This window comes from Nanorana parkeri, unplaced genomic scaffold (assembly GCF_000935625.1).
Source record: "Nanorana parkeri isolate BGI_ZX_2015 unplaced genomic scaffold, ASM93562v1 scaffold109, whole genome shotgun sequence".
Classification (NCBI taxonomy): domain Eukaryota; kingdom Metazoa; phylum Chordata; class Amphibia; order Anura; family Dicroglossidae; genus Nanorana; species Nanorana parkeri.
Window position 1 is genome coordinate 902,087 of NW_017306377.1, and position 10,464 is coordinate 912,550.

A 10,464-nucleotide genomic window follows, 5' to 3' on the forward strand; every position below is an offset into this window, starting at 1 on the left:
GTTATGTTTAAAACTAGGGATGCACCGATATATCAGCCGCCAAAACATATCAGCCAAAAATTGCACTTTTGGCAAAATGCCGAAAGTGCAATTTTCTGGCCGATATAGCGGCCCATCTGTGCTTTCACTCCTCCCCGCTGGGCACTGCTCTGTGTTCCAGCAGGGAGAAGATAAACTGTCACAGGTGGCCGAGCGCTGCGGGAGGAGAGCACTGCGAGCGGCCGGCGTCTCTCCTCCCCGCTCAGCCTGCTGTGACAGATCAGGAGAGCGCTGTGGGCAGAGACAGGAGGCTGAGCTCTCCTCCCTTCACCGCTCGCTCAGCTTCCTGTCACAGATCGGGAGATTGGTGTGGGCGGAGACAGCTTGCAGTGCTGTCACAGGAGACTGAGCTCTGCTCGCTCAGCCTCCTGTGACAGCTTTCAAGATGGAGAGTGAGGTACAAACACTCAGAGATCAGTGATCGCTGAGTGTTTGTGAATAATTGAGGTCATAGTATGGTTACTATTTCCTCAATTATAAATGAATGGGAAGTGATCTACATCACCTCCTGTTCATTTATGATTGTGTATATGGTAAACATACTATGTCCTTATGTTATGAATGAACAGGAACATTCAGTATAGAGGCTTCCTGTTCATTTATAACAGGGGCTGCAGAAAAAGAGATTGAGGACTCTCTGTTCTCAATCTCTTTTTCTATTTTAAAAGGGAAATTTTAAAAGGGAAATATCAGGGGGCTGTGTAGACACCAATATTTCCCAGAAGCCCCTTAAAGTAAAGTAAAAAATATTTAATAAAAATTAATAAATAAATAAAAATAAAATATAAAAAAATAAAAAGTTTATAAAAAAATAAATACAAATAAAATATTAAAAAAACATTGAAAAAAGTTTAGAATTTTTTTTTCGGTTTCGTTTTTGACATTTTTTATTTCGGTGCAACTCTATTGAAAATACATTTTAGATGGACTTTAAAGTATTAGGGGGGTTATTCACAAAGCTACCGAAGGCAGCCGAGTGAATAACCCAGCTGAAGTGAGCCGAACGACGTTCGGCTATTCACTCTGGCTCAGTACGGCTAAAAATAATTGTTTCTAAAGCACATTTCCACCTTTGTAAGTGATTAGCATTTATTGTGGTGATGTAGTGGTGCAGTGATTATGTATATGTGTGTACATTTTCATGACTCTTATTGCTGGATTTTTTTACTTTTTTATGGACTTTTGTCCTACAAATTCAAAATTCCCTCCACAGGAAACTCAATCTGACACTGGGGTTGGATTGTCTTGTACTTCCTCTCTTCTATGCTTTACCCTGAAGCCCCGCGAGATTAGGTAGCAACAATTGGGATGTGCTCATTCTGCTGATCCAGCCCCGTTCACATAGATGGTACTTAACCTGTGTACTCAGAACAGATCATCAAGTTACTTAGAGCAGCTATTGGAAGATCAGAGGCACCTGAAGCTCAATCCCTCCCCTGTAAGTCTTTGTAACAAGATCACTGCACACCAGCTCTGCATTGGCTTTGGAGGAAGAAACATTTACTGGAAGAAAGGTGTTTTTTCCAGCAATCACTCAACTGTAGTCACAGGTTAAAGAAAAACTCCAGGTCACTCTGCTTTGTCCAGGGGGGGGTTTCCACTATAAATATTAAACAAATACATTTTAGATGGACTTTGGGGGGAGAGAGAGCTCAGAAAGAGAGATCTCAGTTTACGCAGAGAAGCTTGTGCATGAGGGAAGCATAATATTGTGGGAAATGTAGTTTTCCATGCCCTATATTGTAGTTCCCATTGTGCACAGCAGTCTGTAATTTACACAGACTGCTTGCAAAGCACAGAGGCGGCCATTTTAAAAGGAGCTACGAGGAGATGAAGAGGAAAAGCTAACAAAAAAGCAAGTTTCTGTGTTCATACACAGCAACTGCTTATGTCTGCTACATGTAAACTCGGTGTAATTTGCTGACATTTTTTTTTAAATACCTCTGCAAAGTTGGAAATGGGCTTTAAGTTAAATTTTTTCAGGTATATATGAAATATGTCTAATCAAATAAAAGCATCATATTTACCACTTGCAGCAATCAGCTACTGAGTTCTAGCCAGAGCCCTACCTTTCCGTAAGCTCATAACAGCTAAAGTGCTGAATGACCTGAATAGCAGGAGAGAAAAGATTACAAAGACTGCTAAAAGACTATAAGGAGGGATATACCCACTCCCACTATCCAAGCAGAGGATGAACCCTCTGGCTTAGTCAGGTATAAACAAGTTGCCAACAAGCAAACAGACAAAGCCAGTCTTGGTCAGCAATCACTGGCCCACAAAATTAGGGAAATAGAAGAAAATCTCTGCAGTAGCATCCTAGACACCAATACCTTTCAATTAGGCCTTGTTTACGTGGCCAGCTGACTTTTACCGCCCTTCTAAAATGCTTTGCATGGTGGATAACATTTCAGAGAGCGGTTGACAGCTAGTTTACAAGCATTCAGGAGACACATGTCTGTTTTTCTTTTTTTTTCTTATCCAAGTGGCGTTTTAGTATTGTAATACTGTGTGGTAACCACATTCCAAGCAGCGCAGTGATACCGCTGTCTCCTGCATGCCTGTATTTGTTTTTATCCCAATGGGTATTTTGAATTGCAATACCAAGCACAATGTGGTTGTGGTGCGATCCCATTGACTGCATTGGCACCGCCTGCCAAACATGACATGCTGTATAAACTTTGCACAGATGTGACACAAAGCATCATGGCTGTGACATGTTTACATACCTGAGCGGCCACCATGTTGGTTTTAGGTGGCCTATTGGAGGGGGCAGTAAAGATGCGCAGCAACCGCTTATTTTTAGCGCTGCTTGCCACCCGTGTGAATAGGCCCTAAATTAGTATCCCTGAAAAATTGTAAGGAAACGTATACTACTTTTACACCTATGTATATGCATCATTTTAGGGAAGCAGAAGAAGTTTTTTCTTTCCTTTTTGATCCTGGAGTTGGGATTTAAGCGTTGGAAATTAAAGCTAGAAGCTGATTGGATGCCATGCACAGCTGCTCCAGATTCTATCTGCTCCATTGTTAGTAAATTTCCCTCTCTATGTTTTCTTTCCCTATTGGCATGAGTTGGTGGTATTTGCAACAACAAATTAAAGCTGTAACTGTAACAAATCTAGAGAGAGTCAATATAAATGTGCTCTTTAACGGTGTAGAAGAAAGGAATTCATTAGTGCTGTAATTGAACCTCCTTGAACTTCTGTAAAAGCAGCTATTATGTAATATACTGCATATAATATATCATTAAATTAAATCACTTGTGTTTCAGCTTCCATGGTCTATGGAAGGCTGAATAGAAAGAGTAATTAGCTAGAAGGAACGAAATCATGGGTCAAGGCTTACTTAAAGAGCAACCCTACCCAAAACGGATCCCTCAATTTTGGAAGGAGAGGGGCATGACATGCTCTTTCTGCTGTCTGGGTGCCCAGATGGAAGCTCTCCCCCCCAACTTCACAGCCGAAATATCATATCCACAACTGTCTGGCACCTGTATGATCCCTGATGATCAAGTATTTCCCACGTCAGCCGAGACGAAAGGAGGCCCATGGCCGCAGCAGGAAGCATTTACAGACACAACAGTTTGAACTCTTCAAATGCGATCATTTTTATCTATGAAGTTCAGCCTGTTGATCCGGGTGGGAGGTGTCCCCAGTTATATGTGCTTTGATACTAGGAGCAACATCTCCACGGCCCACAGTTAAACCCTTCCCACCCAGGATCAAACTCTCAGCTAAATAAAATCAAGCTTTCACTGGATACTGGTGGGTGGACCTTAGTTCCAGGGGCAGAAGTTATCTGAAAGAAAGGAAATACCCAAATAACGAATGGCCAAGGCAATTAAATAAATTTGGATTTTTACACTTTAACCTTTAAAGGGAAAAACATGATATCATATCCGTTGTTATGGTCATGAGCACCAATAGCCTCATAGGGAGATTAGGGTTTGCCATACCAGGTCTTCACTTTCCACAGCCACAGGAGCTTGTTTATCAAGTAGTGATCTGGTCTCCACTGCCAGTTGAAGCATCCTCATTGCTTCCTCCCTGATTTCCTTATCGTGAAGGGTTGGTTTAAAGGAAACCTGGATTAGGCACCGCTGGAAGAGAAAAGATAAGGAAAAAAAGAAAAATATAAGCAAGTTGACTCTTACCCAGCCCTTACTGTATGAGTCTGTGTGTCTAATGCCTCAAAGTAATCATTCTCTGAGCTGTATAAGAATAAGCAAAGTAAATATGCCAGATCCAGAACAAACTGTTATACTGAAAATGGAATGTCTGGATCAAAAAAAGACTAGTAAATCTGGAAAAGGCTGCTATTTCAATTATTTATTAATTTGAAATTTATAAATTTCCACTTAAATGATCTACTTTTAACCTTGATCAATAACATATCCTGCTCAAGTTCATGGCAACATTAGATTAAGCTGAATGATCAATATCAATATCATCCTTGTTATTGTTAAATTCTAAACAAATGCACAAGGAGACATCACATGCCCATGCACTTACAGATTGAACAGAGTAAAACTGTTTCCTATATTTTGAGTGGTTGATATAAGGAGTTGGTGGTTGATTCAACCCATCAGTGCTCACCCAAAAGAGAAATACCATTGTTGACTTTAAATTAGGGATGCACAGATACTTTTCGAGTACTAGTGCAGATACTTGGCATTTTTATGAGAACTATCAGGGTTGCAGCTGGGACCGGGCTCTGGCACTCCACTCCTGTCCTGAAATCATTAGTCTGTATTGTTTTAGAAAAACTGTCACATGACAATAAACAAAAATGTATCAGTACTCATACTTGTAAGTACTCGGCAAGTACCAGTACTCGTACTCGCAAAACTGGTATCTGTGCATCCCTTTATTTATATTTATAAAAACAAAATCGTACATTCAAACAGAGATGTACAAATCCCAGGAGCTCCGTGTGCTCCTTATAAATGACTGCTGCCTCCTAATTTTTACATTTTTCTCTAGTGTAGTCTTGGAGCTCTAAAGTATCGGTACATGTACTCGTACTTGTACCGAGTACTGTACTTGGTATCTGTGCAACCCTACTTTAAATGGACACACTTCATAAAAAATTATTTTAAGTGTGATGCAGTGTGTACTTGTCCCTTCTGCACAGATGAGGACCGATATAGAGGGTGGATCCCCCAAGGGAAGACAGATAGTAATAAAAACTTGACAGGGGATATGACACTCCTCACTATTGCCAAAACTAAAAAAAAGGTTTTAGCTTAACATTATATTGAATACAATTCACCTTACCTTGCCAGGTAAAACAGAGCCAACCGCTGGTGATACTGCGATGGCCGAATCCTCAGGTACCATAAACTGAAATGATGTAGGTCCAACAGGTGCAATCTCTCCTTTGCCAATCCTTGGTACAGGATGAGTGAATTCATTGCAACTAACGTGGGAATTGACGACATACAAGGTGGCAATGGAGATATCATTTAAGGCTGTTCCTGGAAACTGGACAAAGGAATGAGACAGTTCAAGAGGAGGGTGGACCCCTATGGCTTTACAGGAGACCTTGAATTGCCTGAATGGACAGAAGTAAATGAGTAAACAACAGTGCATGTAAGTAATAATGTCCAAAAACTCCACTTTCATTTAAAAAATAACATAGCTTATAAAATTGCAACACAAGCTATTTTGTAATTTCATATTATTAAAATTAGCTTTCCATTTTAATCTGAAGCCATTGTCATTTTCTAAAACTGTTCACAAAATTAAATGCAATATGAAAACTTGGAGGTGTTCTGTACACAGTTGGTGTACAGAATGCCCCCGGAAATGTCATTCCTACTCCTGTAATTGTCTGACAGATTTTCCCAGAAGTCTGCAGTAAGATAAAATAAAATTTAAAGAATCCTCATGGAACACAAATTTAATTTGTGGGGAGATTTCTGTAAGGGTTAACAACTTCAAAAGGGATGTAGACACTGCAGGTTTCCATATAAGAACACTGAAAGTGGGTGGGTATAATGAACACAGACCCTTCCAATTCAGGAAACGGTCTGGAAAGGACATGAAACAAACGGCTTTTTCTTCAGAACCGAAAAAGTACTTGCAACATGCATAGATCACCCAAAGGGGGTTGTTTTTTTTTTCTCAACAAAGGTGAAGATACATTGGGCTCACCTAAGAGTTTAAATATTCTTATTTCAATATGTTTACCCTTCCTCACCTATTGATAGCCGATTTGCATGTCAGGTCACAACTGTATTCTCCGGCTTTTGGGGCTTTAAATATGATATCCAGAGTCATTGTCTCCAAGGGAAGCAGCGTTCCAAAACCGTCGTTGGGTTGAATATCTACATACTGTATTTCAAAATACAATTTAGAAATGGTAGATAAATAATCAGTCATGAACAAGAAGTACAGTTCTGCACCTAACTTAATGTAGAACTGAAGCCAAAACTCTCCATTGGGGTGATTTTCCTTCACCTTGTCCAATAACCACAACAAGAAGTGAGGGGATATACCTCCAAAGTGAGTGAAATCCCTGGTGGTTACCAGAACTATTGTCACCATTGGAAGACTTCCCACCTGATGACAACCCAAAAATTGCAATTTTCTATAACTTTTACTTTCAGTGATAATGGCCACCAGGACAACTAGATAGTATGACTCTCCTTAAGGAGGGGACAAAGAGCAATCAAAACCTGACATGGGGTTCTAACCCCTCTTCACTCTATCCACAGCTAAAAAAAAACAAGTTTTGGCTTCAGTTGCACTTTAAAGTAGATCTAAACCCAATCACTAAAATCATCTATAACCTTTAACATGTTAATACCAATTCAAAAGTTATTTTCAGTCTTGTAAATCCACAGATTCCCTTAGAAAAATACCTATTGATCCTGCCATTAAGTCCTCTGTTCAAGCACAGTACACATGTACCCCTGATGGAAGCTACAAGCAGACACAGTACACAGGCATGATCAACTGATGTTATTATCAGTAACCCTGTCTTAAACAATGATGGCCTGAAAAGGGACCCGAGGAGATCAGCAGCATTGAGATACAAAAAATTATTTAAAAAGGTGAAAACAGGATGACTGCAACTCTGCAATCAGTGGGACTCCGCAAGGTGAAGAAGTCTAACGTAGTCAACCTGAAAACCAGTAGAAGCTTGTGAAATATTGTGTATTCCTGGACTAGTACTGAAATGAAAACTCCATTTTTATTAGACAATCCATAAAAGAAAGAAGGAACAGCAAGACAGTAATAGTTTATGTGTTTTACACACAACGGTCCTTAGTCATATTAATGTGTCTGAAATGTGCACACTATTACTGTTTACCATTCCTGCTTGCCTTTATGTATTATCTAATAAAGGAGTTTTAATCTCACTTGTTCCAAATATGAAGGTCTGAGTATTTCCCAAGTTCCTCCCTGGGTGCATCCCTGGCAAAGATCAGGCCATGTATAGTTACCACAGGCTTACTGTAATCAATTCCTGGGGATGCTTGATGGTTGTTTTACATGTCTGTGTATATCCCATTAGATGAGGGTTATACACAGGTCCTCTTTTTTTTCTATCATGTGTATGACAGTGTAACATAAGGATTAAGTGAACATTTTATGAAATTGTAATGGGGTTATGCTATTGGTCAGTTTGGAAGAATCTATTGTTTAAAGACCAACTTCAGTTTTAAGTGTCTCCTCTGTAGTTAAAAAAAAAATAAGTATACATGCCTATTTTCACCAAAGGGTCTTCAGTCAAGTTTGATTACATCCCAGATCCATCCTCTTTGCTTATGGTGATGATGGATGGTTCTTACTCCTGTATGTAATGGTGTGTGAGCATCGTTCAGTGCAGCAATATTGTGAGCCCAGGTAGATATGTGGATGTGATGACATACCCCCCACAAGGTGTCCACATCAGCTCAAAGAACATGGGAAGAATGATATCTAATAGAGCCGCACTATGATGCCACAATTGCAAGAACAACTTTATTGACTCCAACAAGATACTGCTTAGGTCCTCTGAAGGTCTGCTCTGCTCTAACATTTTTCACAAATAATTTTTGACTCATCCTCACAGTTCTAGCTGACCTGTGACAATTAAATTGTCACAGGTCGGCTCAGTAGATCGGGAAGTGAGCGATCACATACCGACGTTCGCTCACTTCTCAGTGGGAGTGGCTGGATTCTCCACTCCCCGCTCCGATCCTCCAGCGCTGACTGGCGGAACGGACGGTGGAGGGGGCGGGTACAGCTGGCTCTGCCTCTAGATAGGCATAGCCAGCTGTCACTCACGCAGCTGGGCGGATCCAGACATAATTGGCGGGATCCGCTGCGGCAGCTCACGTTATACTGCGGCGTCTCAGTATACCGCGAGCTGTGGCTCGCGGTATACTGAGCTTAGGGTGACGGGAGGACGCTAGTTTGTGTCCTCCCGTTACCCTAAGGAGAACTATGGGGAAAAGCCCTAACCCCATAGTTCTCCTTTAATCGTAGAGTTCGACCTCTATAATTAAGCCCGTTTGTGGTGAAACATGTTAGAGTGGGGCAGACTTTAATAGAGACTGAGCTGTATCCTGTTGGAGCCAATAAAGTTGTTTTCATTGAAGTTATGGCATCAGAGTGTGGCTCTTTGGGATTTACAGACTGAATATACTGGGAGTGTGGACAAGCTCCTCGAGCAAGCACCTGAATTCTCTCTGTACTGGGTAATTTATAAATACTGGGAAGGAGCAGTGCTATCTTTCTTACATGCTAATGGGATAAATGGTGCTGACAGTTAATGATTCAGGAAGAGGACCTGGATCAATAACCCGGAAGATGTGGTGGAGAAGTAGACCTTCTGAGGAGACAGCACCGAACTGAAAGTGAGTATTGCAATAAACAATGCCCTTTTTTTAATGCTGCTGGGCTACAGTTTTTTCTAAACTGGAGTTCCGCTTTAATTTAGACCTTATTAGGATGTGCATCTACAGCTTGTGGACATTAATGAGTAAGCCATATGTGTTCATTGTGTGGGCTGGTGATGTGCAATATTCATCCTAAAGCAATGTAAACGTAAGTAATTAAACCTTCAACCAAACTCACCCTCCTACTTCTCAGCCGCATTTCCAATTTTAAAGTGGGAGGTTTTGTAATTACTAGACTATTGTTTGGATGAATACTCCCAAACACTTTAGTTTTTGCAGCACAAGAGTTGTCAGTACTCCACAGTTCTCCAGATTCATTAAAATGTTAACTTCATTATAACATGAATAAAATACTAAAATACCCAGCTATGAATAGCTTGAAGCTGAGCTCCAGGCTTTAGTAGTAAGAGCTACTATTAAAATGCATTAGCAACAGACCAAGGACAACATTAAAGGGAAACTACAGTTTTTGGTCAAATGTAGTTTAAATAGTTTTAAATAACATTTTCATACATGCTTACATAAGATTTGTATTTTACAAGGAAACATGTTGGTTACTTTTATTACAGTTTGATTGCTAGGGGTTCTAGTCATAATAAGTAAGCACCCACTTTTGATTGTCTAACTGAAAACCCATATGTGGCTTTATGAGCAAGAGACATGCTGGTGCATCCTCCTGAATATTTCAGTGGTGTATGTTGTTAACAGAACCAAACTACAGGAGATCAAATTACACAACATAGTTGTAAAGACCGTATAAACCTGAACCTCCTGACACTGTCTAATGCAAACACTGACTTCAGAAGGGAAATCTGGGCTTGGCCTAACGTCTCCCACAGCTCACTATTGGTAAGCAAGAAAGCCCAAGCAGTTAGAGACGGAGCTTATACAGGGAGGGCTCAATCGTGAAGCCAACTAATCACCATTAAGAGATATAGACTACAACATCCATTGTGACTTCTGACTGCTGTTCACAGGCATTACTGAGGAGTCTTTTCCTTGGTAATGGCCTAGTGAGGGGTGGCGAAGTTGTACACATAGGCAAAGTTAGAGGCGGAGCTTATACAGGGAGGGCTCAATCGTGAAGCCAACCAATCAGCATCAAGGGATATAGACTGCAACATCCATTGTGACTACTGACTGCGGTTCACAGGCTTTGCAGAGGAGTCCTTTCCCTGCGAATGACCTGGTGAGGGGTGGCGAAGTTGTACACATAGGCAAAGTTTGAAGATTACTGCAACAACCAAACACTTTAAATATACCGTATATACTCGAGTATAAGCCGAGATTTTCAGCCCATTTTTTTGGGTGAAAAGTGCCCCCCCCTCGGCTTATACTCGAGTCAGCGCCATGTGTGATCTTACTTACCTCGCCGAGCGTCGCGCCACTGCTGCTCCGGTGTGCGGCGCTCCGAGCGGGGTCATCTGGCAGTCTCCGGGTCCTAATTTAGGTGGCCGGAGACTGCCAGATGACCCCGCTCGGAGCGCCGCACACCGGAGCAGCAGTGACGCGACGCTCGGCGAGGTAAGTAAGAA

The 10,464-nt window shown here is 41.1% G+C and overlaps 1 protein-coding gene across 1 annotated transcript in view; it reads right to left on the reverse strand.

Annotated features, from left to right (window-relative positions):
- Positions 1 to 10,464, reverse strand: part of CFAP74 (cilia and flagella associated protein 74) — a 116,366-nt gene that overhangs the window by 36,185 nt on the left and 69,717 nt on the right. Inside the window, exons 25-27 of the mRNA XM_018553093.1 lie at positions 6,241 to 6,374; positions 5,316 to 5,592; positions 3,995 to 4,138 (exon numbers count right to left, since the gene is read on the reverse strand). Coding sequence (XP_018408595.1) covers positions 3,995 to 4,138; positions 5,316 to 5,592; positions 6,241 to 6,374 — 555 coding nt within the window. The remainder of the gene's footprint in view (positions 1 to 3,994; positions 4,139 to 5,315; positions 5,593 to 6,240; positions 6,375 to 10,464) is intronic.